We start from the raw sequence: 22,922 nt of genomic DNA, 5'->3' as shown, positions 1-22,922 counted from the left end.
TCTGCTGATTATTCATAATGTTCATTACTCCAAGATCCTTTTGTTGTCCAAGTACTTATAAGTCACAGTCCTCATCCCCTCTTATATTGCTTGGTGATTAGGAAACCAGTAATCTAGGAAGTGGACCACAATCCTTAATAACTCTTAACAAATTGATCTTCGTATTTAGTTTGAGGCAAAATGTATCTACTGTGCTCATTGTTTACAGATATGCTGAAGGACTACGCTCTGTCCTTGTGTCAGTACTTTTCTTTATCAGGCATTGTCAGTGTTCGAAGAAATAGGCGGATGTAGTCTTAAAGAATCAAATAATATTTTGTTTTGATTATGGTTTGCATAAAATCAACCATGTTTTCTGGTTTTGTTTAGTTACTGTTCAGTTGCAGCTGAGAGCTCATTCTTCGTGTGTATCCTTTATACTAAAGAAACCATGCAGCACTGTATGACAATTATAAATGAGCCAATTCTCTGGTTCAGGTGTTTAAAATACTACACATTAGTTATGAAAATAAAATCTACCTCTCTAGCGGGTCGTGGTACATCCTAAAACTTCTTAATAGTTGGCCGTTTCAGGGTCCACTGGCTTGTGCGCTGGTGCCACTAATCCATGCCATTTTAATGATCACTCTTGTTGACCATCTCAATCAATAGGTACAGCCTGAATGATTCTCAAAGCTCATCCCAGCTCCTAGATTGGATTACAAAGCAGGGTTGGTTGACGTGGTTTTGCTTGCACACTGCGAAATTTGCAATTCAAGTGCTCCTAATCCAGAACCTTTCATGAGGACCCCATTCAAAAACGTATTTCACAGACGCGTATGGAGGCAATTGGCTACACAGCATGTGCTGTACAAATGAATTCATTCACTGTTGTTCAGCCATGCAGAGACATGCCAATGCTCGCTCGCTGAGAGAGGTCTATTAACAGTCAGAGCCACCTACACAGAACTGTCCTTACAAGCATCAGTGATTGTGATTTTCGCAAGACTTCCAATGACTTGATGGTATGCAGGGTAAGGGTATATGGATGGGGGAGAGTAAGGTGCTTGTATGGTTCTAAGATACAGTCTGGAAAACTAATTTCTGTGGTGTAAAATGGTGCAAAATCTTTACTAGAAATTTTACACTGACAAAACGTTGTAAATGATGGAAGCCGAAAACCACCGTATTGTACAGAAATGTTGGCTTGGTGGGAGCCTCCATTATTTTACAGGGATCTGTGTCAAAGGTAATTTAGTAGATCTCACATGATGGGCTGTGCGAACTAAAGTGGGGTTATTCCTAAGCATCAGACACTACTGGCTGGGAACATGTAATCATTGATGTTGTTGTGAAGATAGTGTGGAGTCTGATGGGGGTTTTAATGGAATGCCTTTGGATAAAAAACACCCAGAAAGGAACAATAGGGGTTCTTATCAGATCACTTTGATTCCTGTATGGTCCTAACTCAGTGAGGCTAGGAAAACGTGCTGGAGACAAGTATGATTTTTCATACCCTTTAAAAGGATTTTAAACTGCACAATAAATAATGGAACTTTTATTAAGACGTTCTGACACACATACACAACATAACTACTGTTTTCTTCTCTTCAGATGTGTAAGACTGGCCAGCACCATTTACCCACTTGAGAGCTCGTTATGTAAATGGTGCACTGTCCCACTATGCTTTGTAGTGCAAGCTTAAGTTTATGCACTGAAGGCAGAATGGGATATTGCGTCGATTTACAGCAAATGTGCTGTTTCTAGTGCGGACGTGAACCTGTGTCTGCACTGGGAACCACATATTAGTGAAAGGCAAACCAGCAGTTTGAAACTGGCAGCCTACCTTTGACTATATTGATGTCAGCTGACCTGCCCTGGAACCTCCTTTCCCACCTGTCAAAGAGGCACCTTTGGGGCTTGCTACGTGCCACTTTTGTGTGGTACGCAGTCAGCGTGACTCCTGATGGGCTCTGCTCCCACATCAGTAATATGGCGGAACACAAGGAATTCCCTCATTTGCATGTGGCACACATCAATGCAATTTAAGAACATCTCTTTGAGATTGTGCTGGCAAACATTTAGCAGTGGCCCCTTCTGTAACACCAAAGTGCCATGGGGTGTGAAAAGCAGGCACAAATGCCTATCGTGCCCCAGGGAATTTTCTATTAAATGACCACTGATGAACTGTGGACCAGCATTCTTGGCATCTCTTCCAGAGCTTTGCCACCTTGCTAGCCACTGATGAGTGCTCTCTTAGAAGATTAGACCACAACATCATCCAGTTCTTCCTGGTCAACCACAAAGCCTTGTGATTCCATGGCTGGCCTAGTCCTGCCGTACCTGCTCTGAATATCAGACTCAGGTTCATAATACCATTGGCCATTGGGATTACAGCCCCATGTGACTCTAACAGATATGCAATGAGCTATGAGACGGCTTCTACACTTATGTACTGCCTCACATACTTCAGAACCATTGTAAAGATGCTGTGCCCCCACCCCATATGGTTACCACGCTACTTGCAGACACTATACATTTTTTTTTAATCATTTGCACCATCCACAGCTTTTGTAGTGTTAAAGGTTCATATTGGTTACATTACCAGACCTGATACGTTTAGACAACCTTTTTAAACTACAATGAGTTTTACAATGTCCATTGAAAAGGAAAGACTTTAGAGTAGGCGCTGTTCCCATCTTTACTCTTTTTGCAGGACATCCTCTGGCTCATAAGCTGATGTTTTTTCTCCCTCACTCCTCCTCTGCTTCTGGAGTATAGTAGGATCAGAGACTGGACCTCGGCGCTCCATCCATGTAAATGATGTGATGGATGTCCAGACATAACCCGTCTAAAAGAGCTAAGGTGGGATTATCTTTTTTTATTTATTTTTTATATGTCTTTTGAGTGCCGCCTCAAATCGACTAAACTCTGCAGCTAACATCACATATGTACAAAGGAGAAAGCTGTCAAGCCTCTGTTGTAATAGTTTAGCATTTATAGGTCAAGGCTCTAATTTAATAAAAGTGGCTCTTCATGTCATGAAGCGCTACTTTCCTTGTTGCCCATTGCGCCCCCCCATGGCACCATGTGCGCCATATTTAACATATGGCGCTAGTTAGGGACTATAGCGTCATCATTTTTGTTGCTATTGTACTTAGAGGCCGATTAAAAATAATGGTGTGCCTCCTTTTAATGCCTGCTCTGTGCAGGCATTAAAAATGCTGCTAAAAATTGCACACTGGAATCTTACAGATTTCACTGCGCCATTTTTGCGGGCCTCCTCATGGGGTAACGCCCCCCTTGCATACATTATGCCTAGCAAGGCATAATGTGGCGCAAGGATTTACATAGTGACACAATGCATGCATTGCACCACTGTAAATATGGCGCTGCGTTTTTGCCACACCATTGCCAAATTAGCGTACAAAAATGACTCTAATGTGGCTATAGTTGGTGCTGGGGACTTCTTAAATTTTGGCCCACGTTCCTTACCTCTCGTGAGGCATAAAACACATTCTTGATTGTTGGGTAAATAGTTGCTCTGAATGTACAATTTCTACAACACTCTGTAGGCCTGTCGAAGTCAAGACTGCTCTGATTTTTCATCTGTTAAAAAAATAATAAAAAACGTAAAATCACCTGCATGCCGTGCACCGCCGATGCTCCTCCGTCTCCTCAGCAGGCAGGCACAGGCTCCCAGCCTGCCCTGCGGCCAGTCTTGACGCTGCTCAGAACAGCATTAGGATTGGCTGGGAGCACCCAGCCAGGGCACTCCCAGGCAGACTGGGAGCCTGTGCCAGCTCTTTCCTGCCCGGCAGCACAGTGCCAGGCTGCAGAGAGCCTACTGCACATGTGTGTTTGACCAGCCCGAGATGGACGGCCAAACATACATGCACCCTGTGATCCCCAATGCCCCGCCCCTTTAACAACAAGTTAGTTTATTATCCTTTCATTGTTAAAGGATTTGCAGCGGTTGCTGCAGGCGGGTGGGGAGATGCTCCTCCGCCACTATGAAACAGGCAATAAAAAGCCAGTCTGCACGCATGGTTTTCTGGTAGCTGTGGAATAAAACATTGGAGCTCGGGCCGTCTCACTTGGCTCAGTTTATCACAGGTATGTTCTTGAATCAGCATGAAGTAGCATTATGTTGGTGATAGAGTTCTTACACGTGAATATCAGTTGCTCTTAGTATTTTTTTTGTCTGAAAGTTTCTTTTACAGTTTGTTGTGTCCAATTTGCAGACAGAACATCAAAACATGCTTGGATAACTTAACTGTGGTTAGTTGAGATAATATTCAGGCTCAAGACCCCAATATAGGGTCATTAGCAAGTTAACAGGGTTGTTGAGAGTAGGCTCCCATGGATGCAGTACGCAAATGTTGGTATTGGTCTGCCCTGAGAATCCAAAAAATAAGACTTAATAAATGCGGCAGGGAGAGATGGAGAGGTGTAAGACGAAACGATGAGAGTACCCTGCTGGCACATTTATGTGCTAGTAGCCTCATCCTTCTTTAGAGCAAGTCACAAAGACTAGTTATTAGCAATTAGTGTCACTTTCCATACTTATGAAATCACTCCCTTGGCTGTGGCACACAAATCAGATACCGGTAATTAGTGTTATTGACCAGCTGCATGGTTACTAATGCTATGGTAATTCACATGTTAAGCTGATCTCTAACTAAAATCATACAGCGGTCTGCAGTCTACCCTAAGCCGTTACTTCTGGGGGAGGTTTTGATGGAGAAGAAAAAGAAACGTAATTTTGCAATATGCTTGCACGATTGGGGCCACTGGCAAATGAATCGTCACATATTGGGCTAAAAATGTACGAATTGGGCTAGTTTCAGGCTTGGCGTCATGCATAAGAAACAGAAGAGACCGAGGGGCATATTTATACTCCGTTTGCGCCGGAATTGCGTCGTTTTTTTTAACGCAATTTCGACACAAAACGAACTCCATATTTATACTTTGGCGTTAGACGCGTCTAGCGCCAAAGTCCATGGAGTTAGCGTCATTTTTTAGCGTGGACACCTACTTTGCGTTAATTATATGCAAGGTAGGCGTTCCCGTCTAAAAAATCGACTCCGAGGCATGTGCGTCGGATTTATACTCCTGGGCAAAAATCACGCCCGGGAGTGGGCGGGTCCAAAAAAATGACGTACGGCCGCTTTTGCGCCGTTTTTTAGCACCTGCAAAAGGCAGGCGTTAAGGGACCTGTGGGCTCTGAAGGAGCCCAGAGGTGCCCCCCCATGCCCCCAGGGACACCCCCTGTCACCCATGCCCACCCCAGGAGGACACCCAAGGCTGGAGGGACCCATCCCAGGGACATTAAGGTAAGTTCAGGTAAGTGTTTTTTTAAAATTTATTTTGTGGCATAGGGGGGCCTGATTTGTGCCCCCCTACATGCCACTATGCCCAATGACCATGCCCAGGGGACAGAAGTCCCCTGGGCATGGCCATTGGGCAAGGGGGCATGACTCCTGTCTTTGCTAAGACAGGAGTCATTTCTATGGGGGTTGGGAGTGAAAAAAAATGGCGCAAATCGGGTTGAGGCAAAAAAATTGCCTCAACCTGACTTGCCCCATTTCTTGACGCCCAAGCCCCATATCCCCCTACGCCGGCGCTGCCTGGTGTACGTAGTTTTTTTTAACGCACACCAGACAGCGCCGGCGGCTAACGCCGGCTAACGTCATTCAATAAATACGGCGCCCGCATGGCGCTTCAGAATGGAGTTAGCCGGCGCTCATTTTTTTGACGCAAAACTGCGTTGGCGCAGTTTTGCGTCAAAGTATAAATATGGGCCCGAGTCTCAGGAAGCGTTTAACAACTATAACAATCACCAAAGTCACAGGAAAAAATGGACTCGAGTTTATGCTTGGTTACTTGTCATGAAAATTTCACGACAGGCTCTTCTTGTGCCCAGACGCAGTATGAGAAAAATACTGAAACTCAGTGAGTACTTTGTACTTTTCAGCTCTCGCCTGCAATTCTTGAGGGACTTGCCAGCGTTCAGTAACTGCCTGTGCTTCCGATTGCTCTAAAGTATAAAGCAAATGTTCTATTCCAGAAAGAACACTGCTTTCATGTGTGAGAGTGCTCGTGTCTGTATGTGTGTTTCACTGATTTTTAAGTGCTAATGTCATCGTGTGACATAATGTGCATGGTGGACTGTCTAGCATCAAGTTAAAACTTGAATGTTTACCAAGTGTGCTCCATCTCTTATTAAAGGGCCTAACAGAGACAGTCTCCTCTTGAGAAATACTTTTTTCTGTTGAAGACGGAATGGAACAGCATCAATCGAGCATTATGCTTAAAATGGCGCTGTCAGTAGCTGTCTAGGTTCATGGCCATTTTCCACTGATGACTTTTCTGATGTTAGGTAGGATGTTCTACTGGTTTCTACGCAGGATACAGTGCTCATCATCAGCATCTTACCTTACTCAGGGGTTTGTTCCATGGTTCACCTGAAGATCAGAAACACCAGACCTGACACTATGGTTTATTTAGATTGATCACTAATAAATTAACATTTAGGAATTGATTTCCAACCCCTTTAAACTCAAGTATGTGTGCGCACAGCCATTCAGTGGACATTTCTGTAAACAGTTGGAGGTTTGAGATTCAGTAAGACAATAGACAAATTGACTCTACTCCTGAAGAGTTGGACCCTAGATGTCCCCTTCATGTGTTTTGTCATTTAGCGTGTTTCTGGCTGACCTAGGTAGCTTGAGCTCAGCGAGACATTTTTGCTGTTATGCAACATTTTTCTTTGCTGTCATTATACCGGACACAACAGCAGTTGGTATGGCCCTTCAGAGTTTGTTGGACAGGTAGTTCTCCTCTGTACAGTCCCACCTTTTGACAGGGTATGAAAAGTATATACACAGTGGCCGGGTTTTTGTTGGAGTGAAACCTAAAATTGATTGTCTCTTGTGTGCTTTTTGATCCACAACGTATTACGAACAGTTTGGTTGGGAATTAGAGGCTGTGGGAACCTCCTGAAAGTAATGTTCTTTTCAAATACAAGGAAGATGCCAGTGTGGTCTCATGACTGGAGACTTACAGTATTTCCTGAACTAAGTCACCACGTTATGTCAAAGCAGATACAGCTTGCCCATAGACCGGAGTCTGTGATTTTTGTGCTGGTAAATGACTTGATGTCAATCGTCACATGGAAGAATCACAGGCGGATGGTTGCATGGAGTGGTTCCCAGGTGGGAAATGTCTGCGAAGTGTCATAGACCTTCTTGCTGCATACAGTGTCTCTACAGGAAATTTGTGAAGCAGTGAATAGCTCACCTGTAACTAGTGCATGGCTTAGATTCTCTGAAACTGCCCCCCAAACCAGGAATGTTTATAGTGTTTAGAATGAGGAGATGGAAAAGTCCACTAAAAGGGGTGCTTCACTATTGACAATTAGGGTTTAGGCCTCTCTCTTTTGAAAAGAGTGGAAAGAGTCAGGCTGAGCTGTTAGCACCTACTTGGGAGCTCGTGGGAGAAGCCATGATTTTAATGCCACGTTTTACATGCTATGCAGATGGATGATTAGGGCTGTTTCATAAAATGTACTACTTTGGTAGTATGTTCCAAACCTTGTGTGACAGCACATAAAAAGAGTCTGTTGATGTCTGGAACAGTCCAGTTTAATAACACTAACATTAGACTTTATTAGCTTTTTTTTTTCTTTTTTTTTCTTTTTTATACAGAGGCTGATGTGCTTGCACAATGTAAGTGTAGTCATGCAATTATATTTCACGACTCTTTATGTCACTGCACTAGTTGTGGTTGCCTTGCCTACTAAACGTAAATCCTTCTCTAGGGCACAAGGTTCCCTCTTCTGTAGTTATAAGAACAAAGCTTCTCACCATGAGTGATCTCCGAGGTCATCACTGGCCTTCCATCTTGCGTTTCCACTCTTTTGTTTTTATTTTGCTGTTTCATATAGTGCTAACTTGGCCAGAAGGCATAAGAGCGCTATACTTGATTATGATACACAGTATATTTTATATTTTGGTACAGGAAGATTAAGCAATTTGCCCAGAATCACAGGATGCTTAGCCGAGGGTCGCAGTTCCCCAGTTCCAAAGCTGGCAGCTCTAGACCCTAGATACCAACTCCTCCCATGTGATTGCTCTTTAACCGTACAGACACGATCCCATGAAACAGGCTGATGCTATCCATATGGTCCATCATTAATCACCTTCATTTTAGAAAGCGTTCAAAATTCTTGTCTTCCAAGCCTAGCTTACTCAGTTGCATTTAGACTAGCAAATCCATCTTTTGTGACTTGTAAGTGCTGAATGGACATTTTATGCCAAGCACACAGATGGCCTAGCATAACACAACCGACCACGGGAGCACCGCCAACAGGCTGGCGGTGCTCCGTCGAGCATTCTGACCGCGGCGGTTCAGCCGTGGTCAGAAACGGAAAGTCGGCGGTCTCCCGCCGACTTTCCGCTGCTCGGGAGAATCCTCCATGGCGGCGGAGCGCGCTCCGCCGCCATGGGGATTCTGACACCCCCTACCGCCATCCTGTTCCTGGCGGGTCTCCCGCCAGGAACAGGATGGCGGTAGGGGGTGCCGCGGGGCCCCTGGGGGCCCCTGCAGTGCCCATGCCAATGGCATGAGCACTGCAGGGGCCCCCGTAAGAGGGCCCCACTGTGTATTTCAGTGTCTGCAATGCAGACACTGAAATACGCGACGGGTGCAAACTGCACCCGTCGCACATACCCTCTCCGCCGGCTCCATTCGGAGCCGGCTTCCTCGTGGGGAGGGGTTTCCCGCTGGGCTGGCGGGCGGCCTTCTGGCGGTCGCCCGCCAGCCCAGCGGGAAAGCCTGAATGGCCTCCGCGGTCTTTCGACCGCGGAGCGGCCATATGGCGGTTCCCGCGAGGGTCAGGCCCAAAGTTTCTTCATATCGCTTTTTACTTTACGTCAAGGCTTTCTTCTCAGACCCTTACCTCTGTAGTTTTTTATGCTACAGTTGCCAGCCTTCGTTTGCCTCTCAGTAGCTGCCTTTGGATTTTCAGATCTTTGGTCTGTACACCAGGACTGGATGCAGTGTTTAAGGGGGTTTACAAGCCTGTGCTCTGTGAATGGAAGAGCTTTACATTCTCACGTAGAGTGAAGGGACCCAACGGTGGGCGGGATGCAGCAATCATCTGACTAGGATTCTGGTGCATCTGTCTGGTTAATCCAGGGTTCATTCCAAACAGGAAGCACCTTCCCCTCTCATTCACATTGTAAATCTATTAGGGCTTCACAAACTGCATGAAAGCAACTTCATTCTCAGCTGTCTGATACCACAGGAAGGGCCTCCTGACAAGACAGAACTGAGTCCTCAAATTTTAGGTGTCCGCTGCCCAGCTATTGTGACTTTCTCCCTTTAGCTCATTTAGCATCCAATATCACTATTGAGTTCAAATGTAGCTAACCTGCAATACCTCGAATGTGTACTTTCCATCCTGGTCATGAACTGCTTCCCTCCTTTAGGGTGTGTTCAGAAGTAAAATAAGAAACCCTTCTCCTTCAAGAATCACAAGTTCAAAGGGTCAAGTTATTGGTACTGCATGCCCTCCCATCAGAGATTTAGGTATCCTTGCTGAGTCAGTCCTGGACCAGTATCAAGTAATTCCTAACGCTCATGCTGGTGTTCCAGGAGGAATCTTTAGGTTTGACTGTGAATCCTTTAGGGAAGTGGTTCTTAACATTTTGACTTCTGTTGACCCATACTGAATCATTAGGTAAGTCTGTGAACTCCCACTGAGTCATCACTGGAAGTCAGGGACCCCCATCCTAGACAGCTGATTCAACCTATGTTTTCAACGCATGGTCACAGACTGTCATGCTTTACACATGCTTAATACATTATGAAGAGCTTCTCACACGGACTGAGCTGATATGTGTACTTATTAAGTAGCCCATAGAAGCAATAAAGCTGTCGTCACTGTGGCCACAGCTTACACAGCCCTTGATGCTCAAATCACAAGTGGAATATAATTTTGATTCACTAGCACTGCAACATAAATTAATATCTAAGTAACTCTTAAAGGTACTCGAGAAATTCTCTTCCTCCTCTGCATTGTCATCAAATAAGGTGAATATTTATTTTCCCCTCCCTGTCACACCTCCAGTTTGGGCATATTGGACTAGCATTTTCAATTAGCTGCAGAAGGATATGGATTCTGAGTTGATGATATTGTGCTCTGCCAGGAGTCGTGGTACAGCAATGCCCATATGGCTTGACTGCACAAATGGCCTGTCATAACATGTAAAACTACAATCGATATTGATGCTGCCTTTTGGGCAAAGTGGCTCTATTTTGGTCTAAAATAACTTTACCCAAAGTACTCCTCATTTTATTGTATTGTACAATAGCATTAATACAATGCTTCATACCCTGTTGTGTGCAGAAGCACGCTATAGAGTATTCAACTTCTCTTCTATCCTACATTTCTGTTGCTTCATTTATTACTTATTTATACATAAGAGGTATTTGCTAGATTGTTTCTTCCTTTGCCCAGTGAAGCATCCAGTTCTCCTTAAGATGGAAAGATGACACTCATTTTCTCCTCTGGGAGATGCAATTCGGCCTAATCTGAATAAAATAACTCAAACTAATGATATTTAAACTAACGTGCAAAATGGTAACCTTTTTGTAGTTTGCAGGTAGAGGATCGAAGGACGCCCTAGGCCCGCAGGCCACTAAAGGGTTAAACACCTGTTGGCCATATCATGAAATGCTAGAAAACAGCTTTGTGTGGATTTGAGCAAAATGGTTACATTAAAGCAATAAATTGAACCTTGGAAGACACAACTGGTTTGGACTCACAAAGTTGATTATGGAAAAATCTTGGGAACAAATGTTCATATGGGCTTGCTTTATGTTAAATACAATTGTAGTAGGTAAGAGGAGTAGTTGGCCCTACCCTCACAAGAGTGTCTTTAAAGCCTCCAGTAACATAACGTTACAAAGTATAAACGGGTACTACGTGGAGGGCCAGAGTGTGTCAGACCATATAATACATTTCCCGTTCTGCCCTGCACACTGAGATTAAAAAGAGGTTTAGGAATAAGGATATAAAGTTACTAAAGCAGGTGAGTAATTTATTAATTATTCACGATGTTCAGCAACTGCATGTCAGATTTCTTATGAAGCAAATTTATATTTAATGAAAACATAAAAGACGCTGGTGGAGAAAGGCTGCCTCTTAAATTGTACAGTTGTTTTATTACATTCATTTATTGTAAGCAGTACTATCATTGATATATTTACAGAAACAATTATGATCGTACCCCGGTTCCATGATGTTAGTTAATTAAAAGGCCATGAATGCATGGTCGGTACACAGTACATTTCCTTTCAGCTGTATGCTAAAACGTGACATCAATAAGAAAGAACTTGGCGCACGCTGAGCATGCAGAATGAATGTATTTGTTTAGTTATGCGTCACCCTGTCACCACCTGGATACTTGACAGCATTTGAAAGTCTGTGAATGCGGACCCATTGTGTGACCTTGGTTCGAGGATGGTGGGCAAACAGTAAGACAGGCGGTAAAGAATGAAACTGACAGTAGGTCGACATTGGACCTCTGCTGCTTCCAAAGCTGACCCCTTTCCTCTAATCCTCATATTTTATTGCACACAAATGAACACCACTTACAGTTGGAAATAGCTATTTTACCAAGTATTTGTTTTGTACCAACTGGATATTGCACGTTATCCTATGCAGGCATTTCAAAGGCTGTTCTTTGCAAGTCAGTTTTAAGTGGCTGCCTGGGGTGCCACCAGCAAAATAAAACAATAATGACCGATTGCATCTGCAGGATTGAAACATCAACTTCTAGATGTCATGAATTCCCTTGCCTTCTACTTGTGCTCCAGGAAATGCCGTGTAAACCATTTATTCACGTTGGCTCCCATTGGCCTCTTGATCCACTAGGCTAATATGTGTATATTACTTAAGCTAATGCAGTTTTGTGTTTCCCCTTTTTTCATTTCGTTTCCAAGTGTTGTTTTATACCAAGCATAATTTGGAGGACATTGTTTTTTTCTTTAAATATGTCGGATTGAGCGTGACAGTGATAGAAACAGCGCTAGGGTGAGCGTCTTCACTATCCATGTGTTTTCACCACACTCGCTCTGTGATTTAAGAGGGAGGGTGAAAGGTGGTCCTTGATGCATTTTTGTGAAATATGTGACTGATGTATGCGTGGTTATGAGGAAATTTTATATTTCTAGTGCACAGTATTTTAGTATTTCAAATCAGACTCTTCATCTACACTTTTCCTCCATTGTTTACTGACATTCTGTTTTGTGATTTTGTTCCACAGGTTCTTGCATCATGTCGGGCCTTTATTCTAACTGCTCGGGTCCCCACCAAGGTAAAATGAATCTTTATCTCTCCTGCTTTCTGAAATGTCTCCCTGCTTTGGATTTTCTGCACTTATCTTTCTTTGTCCACTATTGGGTGGTGAAAATACACCCCATTGTTATCAGCTGTGTCTCTGCGTTGATGTGGTATCTGGACAGCCTGATAGGACTCACTTCCTCCAATATGAGATGTTCTATACATAAGCGTGCAGATAAACCAATTTGCATCTATCTTTTTTTCTAACCAGGTCGAGCCTTGAGGGCATATTTATGAGCCCCTTGCACCACCACAGCGTCATTTTTTTTACGCTAACATGGCTATAGGTTGGCAAAAACACCACACCATATTTACAAAGTGGCGCAACGCACGTATTGCGCCACTTTGTAAACCTTGCGCAACATTATGCCGGCACCAAGCATAATGTATGCAAGGGGGTCGTTCAGGCGGCAAGAGGCCCAGCAAAATGCTGCAGTGGAATCTATGGGATTCCACTGCGCCATTTTTAGCGTCATTTTTAATGCCTCCCTAAGACTTGGGTTAAAATGAGGCTCCCATTGTTTTTAAAGGGCCTCCTTTCACTTTGCAGGATTAGCGTCAATATTTTTGGCGCTAATCCTGTGAAGCACCAAACTAACTTCAACATTTTTGATCCCATTTTCCTAACGTGCACCATGCCGTATCGTAAGTATGACGCACACATGGTGGTGTTAGTGGGCGTAATGGGGTGCAAGAAAAGTGGCACATTATGACATGATGCTCCACTTTTCATAAGTATGGCCCCAAATTTCTCCCCTTTCTCTTATTGTATGTTAGCACTGCCCATTAACACTGTATGAGTAAAGGTTTCACGTCATGAATTCACGTTTAATCCCCAAACGCAAAAAATAAGCTACTGAAAGAGGACCAGTCAATGCTTGTTGCTAGGTTTTTTATAACTTTTAGCCCCTTTGAGATAGATTTTTGTTAAAATCTACAGATAATGCGGCAGATGATACATTAGGTGGCAAATGCAACACATCTATAAATATGCCGAAAATGCAGCAACGTCAGCATCACATAATTCCTGTGGCCCTGATAATAATCATGCAAACTCTTCCTGACAACATATGAAGAAGTCATGTAATAGTTTAAAGAACACAAGTATCTGAAGATAGGTACATTACTTTTGTTACGGATCCCTCAATATCAGCTGTGTAATTTAGAAAACATGGGCCTCCTCATGAGTGGCCAGTGTTTGGTGGACAAACACTGTGAGTGTATCTCCTACTAAAAACCCGGGTACTCAGCACAGGAAAGAACAGGAACGGTTCCTGCAGATTCATTCCAGTAACAAAGCTAATTACTGGTGGGTGAACAAACCTCTCAACATAAAATAGTAATCACTTTGGATTTGAATTCATCAACAAAAGTAATAAATGCAGTGTAACTTGACACTGAAAACAAAACAGACAGGTAATCGAATGCATATTATTTTTAAAATGTGTATATCCTTTGTTTATGCTTATGAAATATTCATCACAAAAGTAGACAAGTAATGCTGACTGCACTGTGCACATTGAAAAGGTGCTCCAGCGGTTTGTGAACAGCTGTGTAACAAGGTGATCTGAAGACTGGTTGTAGTTTTAAAGGTAGAGTGAAAAGCATAATAGCTTAATGTACTCTTAATGTATTGAAGTAACAACAGTCCAGTCTGTCAGCGATTGTCGATGTTTTGATCCTCACTTCATCTATGTGTTCTTGGGTTTCATTGGGACTAAACCATCAAGACTACTACGAGCATAAAAGTCCGTCAGAGAAGCCTCAATATGGATGAATTGGGAGAAGAAGGACCCTGAGACAGTGGTATTAGCCAACATCCATTATAAGCAACACTGTGTGTGTGTATGCACCGCAGGCACTAGTCAGTCATAGTCTAGTCCTTCATATTAAAGTGTTCGGCGCAATATTATTTGCACCTGATAAATCCGACTCTGCATGAGTTTGAAGTTATCAGGTGCTTTATATAGCAGCTGTACAACCTTTGGGGCCTAACATGCACATTTTGGTGCTTACCACGCCATACTACACATTATCTGGTAATTACTAGGCATTTTCCACTGATACATTTTGGCAGGTTTGACCTTCGGAAATTGACCCTGGGAAAACGTGGGAGTGCGGTGTTAGCTACAAAACTTTATATCTGATGTAACTCAGAGCGTGAATTCCAAACATTATTTTCTTTTTCTGCCAGACCAGCCAGAATTATTAGGCGCTTAAATCCCAATCAGTATTGCAAGATTCCAGACATTATGCTGCATTAGCACTGTCTTATACATCTTACCCTCCATCACTTATACAATACAAAAGAGAAGGAAAGGAAAAATACTTTACATGTGTACTGCAGCACATCTGCATAAACCCTTGAGGTTCTTCAGTGTTTTGTAAAGTCAGTACTAGAAAGAAAACAAAGCCTTATGTGAGTCCTTCCCTCTGTTATAAAGTCAAAGCAGCATCTGTGGTCTTAAAACACCTTGAATTTGACGTTTTCAGAATGAAGTTGGACTTTCCTGAACTGGCATTTGACCCTCCGTCCAGGCCAGTGTTCACATTCTAACAATGGTAAATGTCTCCTGGCCATTAGCTTCAGTAGTTCTCAAAAGAGCACTTGCCAATATTAGAGAACCTGATTTTAACAAAGGCAGGTCTGTAACATGAGGAGCAGCCTGAGGCCTCGTATCGTGCTAGGCCTTCATAAACATCATCTATCTCATTCATCCAAAGCAGAATAAAAATTTCGTTTTGTCCTTCATTGGATCATTTAACAAATGGACAGTTCACTCAGGAAGAGGAAAGAAGCGTTATGCTTTAGTTGTGGTCACATATGTCGAACTACCCCCATAGTTATGCGCTAGATGGAATGGCTAAGATCACTTTGCTCCCTCAGGGACTTTAATTTCTAGAGTTACAGCTCAGACAGCAATTTCTTGTTAAATAGGATCAATGGGACATTTTATCCAGCATATAAAGGTTTTTTAACTGTGAAAGGCCACACCATTAGAAACATATATGCAAAGATAATCGAAAGATGTTATTGGCTTTAATGTAGTTTTGTTTTGTCTTCTTTCTCGTTCTCAAACCCTTCCTTTGGATTTAGAAATTGTAATAACTTTGTTGGTTTAACCATATTTTTTAAAATATTGGTAATCTCTACTCTTTTTTTAGTTTCACCCAGGCCAAGGGGCCTGCATTATCTACAAAGAGTAAAACAGGAATGGATCTGGCCTTAGTCACAGGGAATCCATATTTAAAATGTCAATTCAATGTCCCAAATGGGTTACAAATAAGTACAGATCAGTGAGGGCCAGGGCATTTTCCAACGTCACCTCGCTGATATTTGGAAACCATCACTAAATTACCTCTCTTGAATGTATGTTGTACAAATTGATTTGGCTTGTTGCATTAAAGCCAAAAAGACGACCAGCACTTGATGGAGACCATGCTGTTTAAAGAGTATTAATGTAGTTTGCAACTGATTAGACTAATCTTGTTTTCAGTCGAGTCAGTGGTAATAGAAGGTTACACTTGATGATCATACTGACTGGTGGCGAAGCCTTGTAAGTGCAAGGTGGCCTTAGACTCTAAGCATCCAAAAAGGTATGGCATAGCAATGGATTGTCTTTTATCTGACAGTTGATTTAGAAATATTGTTAGGGTGATGAGGAGCCACCAGTGCAGATGAGAACAGCTTAAGCGTGAGATACAGATGGAATATATATACATATGAAACCTGTAACCTGAGTGCAACATCAAATTCTGATTGGAATAAGGTCAGGTAGAATAGGGGAGCTGTTCATTTGAATGGTTGTGTTTGAAGGAAGTCAGAGTCCGGGCTTTATTCACTTCTCACGTCGCGTCCTCAGTGTGTTGATGTCACCGGATGTGATAGAACAGGGAGTTACTTTGCATGGGATATAATGGGCAGAATGGTTACACTCTGAAGCATTTAGCAATACCTGGCAAGAGGGGCTAGACAGGCAGAAGTACTCAGTTTGAATGAAGCAGATCTTGAAAATTAGATAGTGCTGCAGCGCCACGGAATCCTAGCTATTATTTACACTGAATAGTGGATTGTGCGCTAGAGGACGATGGAGCGAAGCAACATAGGCTTGAGGGGATGTCATCAATGAACGATGTGAGCATAAACAAAAGTCAATCACAATCAATAATATTAAACCATACTCAATAACCACACCAGCTTATAAGAAGAATTTATCAATTTATTTCCCTATATTAACAATGCTAATGTTGCAAAAATAACTCTCAAACACAAATGATAAGCATATAGGATCAATAGTGGTTGATTAAAGCTTCTTGTATATCTCAATCTGATTAGGACAGTCAAACAAATTATCTCCAAAAGAATCACTCTTATTAATAATACAAAAACTGGTAATAATGGCAAAGTATACATTTGTTCAGCATTAAAATGATTTCAAAATAAGTCCTGAGCATTTCATATTAGTTCCTTCACTAACCACGAATTAGCATCAACGTGTTGGACTTCATGTAAAAAGAATTTAGTAACACAAATTTGGAAAACTCTTTAATTTGATTAATAAAAAGAAATATTAGTGTGCAGCAACTTAATCATTAGTTGCAGCTGGTCCTTGTAAAGCAAAAGAGACACATCATATCATTCAATGACATACTTTACCAATAGTGAACATTCAATAGCTTGCTTCGGCCAGGGGACACCATCAGTTGTATCATCAAAAGATTTGGGCCTAACAACAGCTAAACCCGCTCAGCTAAACTCAAATCATCAGAAATCTCTGCCTCTGTAACATAGGATCTCTAATTCTGCTCTCAAATCTAAATCTAATCCCCCAGGAATTCTACCCAGTTGTTATACTAAATCCTAATAAGCTTATGATTGGTTAATCTATGGGGTGGTTACATTTTGGCCAATCAATAACTAAATTGATGACCTAAAACACAACAAATCTACACTAACTATAACTTTTTCTTCAATAATAACAATTCCTCTTCCGTCTCGTCTGTGGCTCCATTGTTTCATCGCCTCTCAAATGTCTTGTCTCAGAAAGAAACTTTTACTCTTTCTCTTCACTTCCATCCTCGAGGAAAGATCAGATATTAATAACATTATCAAACAATAGGACATTTCAACTTTTACAATGCTCAGTTAAAACATGACCTTGTAGGACATAACGCTGCAACCCACTATGGGTAGCTGTGGGCACATTTACACAAACTTCGAAAACACTTTTTGTAAGCTTTGAATTATGGAAAATAACTACAGCATTTAGTTTGAATTTGGCTCAGTTAAGGACAGAAAACGAAGATGAATGATCTTTTTTCAAAAGTTGCTCGTTTTACACGTTAATTCATTACACATTTTAGTATGAAAATCATTAATAAACATATTAGAAAATTCACACTCACAAAAGGAATACAGATGGAAATAATTATTATTATTTAGTTACCACACAACATATAAACATTGCTATTGATTTAGGCAATCTTGTGGAGATTTGTTTTAATTAAGGAATTCTAACTCTCAAAAATCTTGATAATACAAAATCTAAACTATCTCGATTAATAACTGTGCCAACTCAAAATAAAACAATCATTCATAATTAGTGTGGTTAATAGGAGAATAGAAATATATTTATTTACCATGTCAGGCAAACACAATGCTGAGAATACTCAGTCACTGAATACTTCCTGTGCTTTGTTTCCCTGAATATTTCATGCACCAATGTCGGAGTTTGTTAAGATGGAGGACACAGACATTCGCTCTTTAAGGGTCAGTCCCTACTCATTCTACAGTCACGGCAAGACTTGGACTTCAGTTCACTTCTGGATCATTGTGGTAGGAATGCATAAAACAAGCTCTGATTATTTGTTCATTTTTGTGGTAAGGGCGCAGGGATTGTCATAGTGATCTGCAAAAGGCCTGGGTTTTGGGGGCTGTAGAATACTTAATCTGAAAGTCTGTCATTATGACTTGTCTGTTCTCAAAAGAAAGTGGAATTTAGCCTGTAAAATGCATTGTTTGCTACTTTATTTGGGTTCAGTTTGGCTCTCTTTAAATAGGCGATAAAACATATTGACATTCAATTGGGAAGTTCCAAGTTGGGATTTACCAGGCCCTAACTGGGCAATATCTCTGTACGGTGCAACCTGTGGTACATCCTGCCACTGTAGGCACCTAACATTTGTGAAGTTGGTGGCCACTTTGCTTAAGAACCCTCACTCTGGCGAAGTGCCAGCAGCTCTCAAACAGATTGTTAACTAAGGGTGTTATTTCATGTTCTCTTTTGTTACTTTCTGACGCTTTCTGAAAGTGTTATCAGGCTTAGCCATCACAGCATTCTCTCAAATGTAGTTAAACCGATGACTTTGGAAAAAGTACTTCAGACTTCATCCTGTGCTACCTGGGCTAACTTGATTTTACAGGGGATATGTGGCAAGGCATGTTTGTATGCAGTGAAAGGACTATGACGCAGAACTGCAAACACACCCTTTTTCTTGTTTTTTTTTGTGTTTAAAAGATTATTCAATATGATTGACATTTTGATAATAAACATATACGTAAGTGACATATTAGTAACCAGAACAAATCCTAACATGTGAGACACTGAGTAGGGAAAGGATTCAGCCGAATCGTGATGGCCGGGTACAACCGCTCGAGGTTAAGATTTCCCATTGTGTCTATTGGACCCTCGATTTCGTTAATCTAGACCTGTGGATCTTAAGAGCTGCCTATATGGCTCGTGGGGCAGGAGCCACCTTGGCACATTGTTCCATTTCAGCTAGTCCTAAATTCTAGTTGTGTATATTGCCACATAGGCATTTTCAGTTTGCCTGGATATATGGTGCTGAATTCGCAAACTTCCCACAGTGCTCAGTTGTAACTATTTTGGGCTTCTGTGGAAGAAAGGACCTCAGCTGCCTGTACTAATATAAGTGGCATCATTTGTAAAAGTAAGAGTGAATCAAGAACACACTAGGAAATGTGTTTTGTGCATCTTGCTTCACCGGTGTTGGTAAGTAATGCGCCTAAATTACTTATAGTTCTGGAACCTAAATATACGATCTGAAAGAAGGAACATTACATTGCAGTGGGGGTTGACTGAAAGTTGGTTGGGCTGGTGTAGATGAACGTGGAGCTGGTTAATGTATGCGCAAATTGTTTTATATGTGTTGGACGCTAGACGTAATTGTGTTGACAGCATCTCTTCCCGTCCCCTACTCTCTTGAACATCGAGAAGAAAATGTAAATCTGAAAATAATGAGAATCATATCTGTGGGCTTCCCACCCTCCTCACCATAGAGATTTCCGCGAGAGCCACATTCGTCTTAGCCGTCAGTTTTGCAGTTGTGCTGACAGCGCTGCATTTTTAACAGATTGTCACTAGCATGAAATTACTCATGCAAAGCATTAGGAATATTCTTCCCCTCCTTATCTTCTGGGACGGGTTTAGGAGGCCATTGATAATCTGTCGTCCCCTGCAGCCTCCGTAGCTCGCGCTCCCGCCAGCGTCTCGCGACAAGCTGCACTGTGTGGCTTTACCGCGGCTGGATTAGGTAATCAGGCGGCATTTGGACTGACAAATGTCCCACTCTGGCATTATGTTTAGATTGCTCGCCTCTCCCAAGGGCGAAACAGCTCGTGGCGACGTGACTGATGTGTGAAAATGTTTGAAGTGAGCTTTATTTATTGCTGTCAAGCAGAGTAGGTCACATCCAACTGAATGGAAAATTCCAGAGAATTCAGACTGGCCAAAAAGTTTGAAAATAATATCCGATGAAACTGATCGTATGTAAATTCACCTCGTGCAAATGCATTATGCTTATCCTCAAAACCTGATTGGATATTTGTGGGTCAAGTAGTCCAGTCCTGTTGTCAGCTGATTGCTACTCGCAGTAGTTTCAGAAGAGCAATCCTTATTTTTGTTTCATGGTTTTTTAATCCGTTTTAAAGGACCAACAGCTGTAGACATTTGTGGCAGAAATAAGGGTTTCAATTAAATGTGTTTTAATTTGCAAAATGGGGAAATTCGCTCCCTCAGATCCAAAAGTGGTGACGTGCAGAGCTGGTGTCCCAGGCACAAGCATCATTTCAATGCATCAGTAATTAGATGATTTGCCCTGACGTCTTCCAGTTATGGTTGGTCTTAAATTTATGAAGTAGGTAGGCCAATATTTCAAGATTAAGATCTGCATCTATCAACAATTGTTCTTGCAAGCTCTAGTAGTATAAACAGAGGACACAAGCACTCCAGGCTTCCCTCAGAATAAAACCATGGAGTAGTGATAAAAGCTGGCTGATGGCCCCCTGGACCTGTGGGACTTGACACGAGTAGACATCCCCACAGGGAAGCCAAAGAGGAGCTCCGGCATGGTTTTCGGTGAGCGTACTCACAGGTAGATTTGTCTTGGCAGCTCACCAGAAAGAGACCTAACAAGGGTGACCAAATGAAAAAGAGCGTGGAATAAATGGACGTTGGTGGAGCTGCAGTTCTCCTGCTACAACCTAGTTTCTATGACACCTTGGTCTTGCTGTACAAAGTGTTTTATGTACTGACTGAAGCGGCACAAAAGCAGTATGCAAGCCACGATTGGGGTTTGTAACTCTTTAAAAATAAATAAAACATTTACCTTCTCCATCATTCTCCTCTCATGTCTAAGGACGCAAGGCTGCTGGTCCGGCCCTGCAAGCAGGTTCAGTTTGGCAGTGTTTTCCCAAAAGACTGTCCCTACAGCTTTTTTTCTGCTTTATTCTGCTCTGTACCTTCCCAGACTTTGAGTCACCCTGCTGAAGACGGGAAGCCGTCCGCACCCCCTCACAAAGCCCGTTTGTCTCGTATTCCTTGGCAAATAGCAGCCAGTGAGAGTCCTGCTTTTTCGTATCCACATGATGCCCATCACTCTCTGAAAAGGAGCTCACTGAGAGCCTTTCATGTTCTTCAGCGTTGATTTGTCTTCCCTTGGCTTCGTTATAAATTAATTCCTTTTTGTCTTGCCTTGGCTCTATTATTAGTGCAACGTGCTATTTCCTGCCTTTCCTCGGTTCCCAGAGATTAACAGCTACCTGTCCGTGACTTGTGGAAGTGCAGTGTTACAGGGGTACTTTACCTGCATCCAGTGCTTAATTTGTAAATAAAAAGGTGCCGGTGCCCAAAGCCCTTATTTTAAACATGGGGTTGCTGCATTTAAATGTGCGAGCACGGAATTCTGAGGCAGCGTAATTCTGAAGCCATCTCGGGCCTCTTCAATCCATTTAAAGCCACTCCCTGCCCCTTCAGCTCACTCTGGCAGCTTTCTCCCATTGTGACGCTATTTCTTTTTTCTCTTCCTCCGTCTTTCCCATATGTATCTTTTGCTCGCAGAAAATACTTGAGGCAGAAGAATAAGCCCCAGCCCTCAAAAATAAGTATCGGTGCTCAGCACCGGAAACAATAAGCACAAATTAAGCACTGCCTGCATCATGCGTAGGACATGCACGGGCGGTACCCATAGCTGTGTGGGCGTTCATGCTTTGTGTGTGAGGTTTGTGAGCACGTCTGACTGAAATCATAATAAAGTCCATTGAACTGCAAGATAACGGCTGGTATCAAGGGAACATCTACCATAGGTCATTCCGGGCCTGGGAGCCTGCATGTTTCACATTCCTGCTCCTATCCTTCAGCTGCACATCACTGACTATTGGAGAAAGTACAGTTTTACAGGGGTACTATACTTTGTGTTGGTATGTTCTTGGTGTGTGTGCGAGGTCTGCGACTGCACCTGATTGAGACTCTCTCTCTTTTCATATTCCTCTCTCGCTCTTGCTCCCCCTTCTGCTGTGCATTCATACTCTGGCTTGCCACACAAATGGATAGCGTGAGCTAGGCACTGTACAGCATGTCAATATTTAAATGGCATGTTAAAGAAAAGTGGGTAATTAGGTGCAAAGGATGTTGCTGCTTCACAAACTGCAAACCTCTATCTGCTGTGAACCAGGGGAACTACATATTGCTCTTGACTGTCTCAGGTCAGATAGGCTGCGATGTCCAAGACATAACCCGGGGAGGTGGTGTGGGCTAGCATCTCAGTCTGCAGACATGTAACAAACAACACCCTATAAATCAGACCCAGTCAGAGCTTTTACTTATAGAAAAGAAGTCCTTTATAATGCACACACTGCTCAAAACTATTTAATTTACAACTATATACATGAAGACAGCAGGACATGTCTATGGTGACACCTTCCTAACAGTTTCAACCTATAGGGAGCCCTAAACTCCATAACTTCAATACCTCCAACATAGAGTAGGCAAAATATAACTGGGTGTAGCTATCAAAAGGCCCACCTACTGGTTTTGTCAGGGTCTCATTACATACATAAAAGCAGAAATATGTGACAATGGACCAATTTAACATCCTTCTAATCACTAAGAATGGTACTACCTTATAGTGACATCAAGGCATGTAATGACTCACTGTCATTTCAATAACCTTCATTTAGACATGTTAACTTAATCATCGCCAATAAATTATTCTCGTAAGCTTCATTTAAACA

The 22,922-nt window shown here is 42.4% G+C and overlaps 1 protein-coding gene across 1 annotated transcript in view; it reads left to right on the top strand.

The window, feature by feature from the left end:
- Window positions 1-22,922, top strand: part of CARMIL1 (capping protein regulator and myosin 1 linker 1) — a 993,695-nt gene that overhangs the window by 256,458 nt on the left and 714,315 nt on the right. The window contains exon 3 of the mRNA XM_069218803.1: window positions 12,315-12,365. Coding sequence (XP_069074904.1) covers window positions 12,315-12,365 — 51 coding nt within the window. The remainder of the gene's footprint in view (window positions 1-12,314; window positions 12,366-22,922) is intronic.

Source organism: Pleurodeles waltl, chromosome 2_1 (assembly GCF_031143425.1).
Source record: "Pleurodeles waltl isolate 20211129_DDA chromosome 2_1, aPleWal1.hap1.20221129, whole genome shotgun sequence".
NCBI lineage: Eukaryota > Metazoa > Chordata > Amphibia > Caudata > Salamandridae > Pleurodeles > Pleurodeles waltl.
This window is presented reverse-complemented; position numbering and strand designations above follow the sequence as displayed.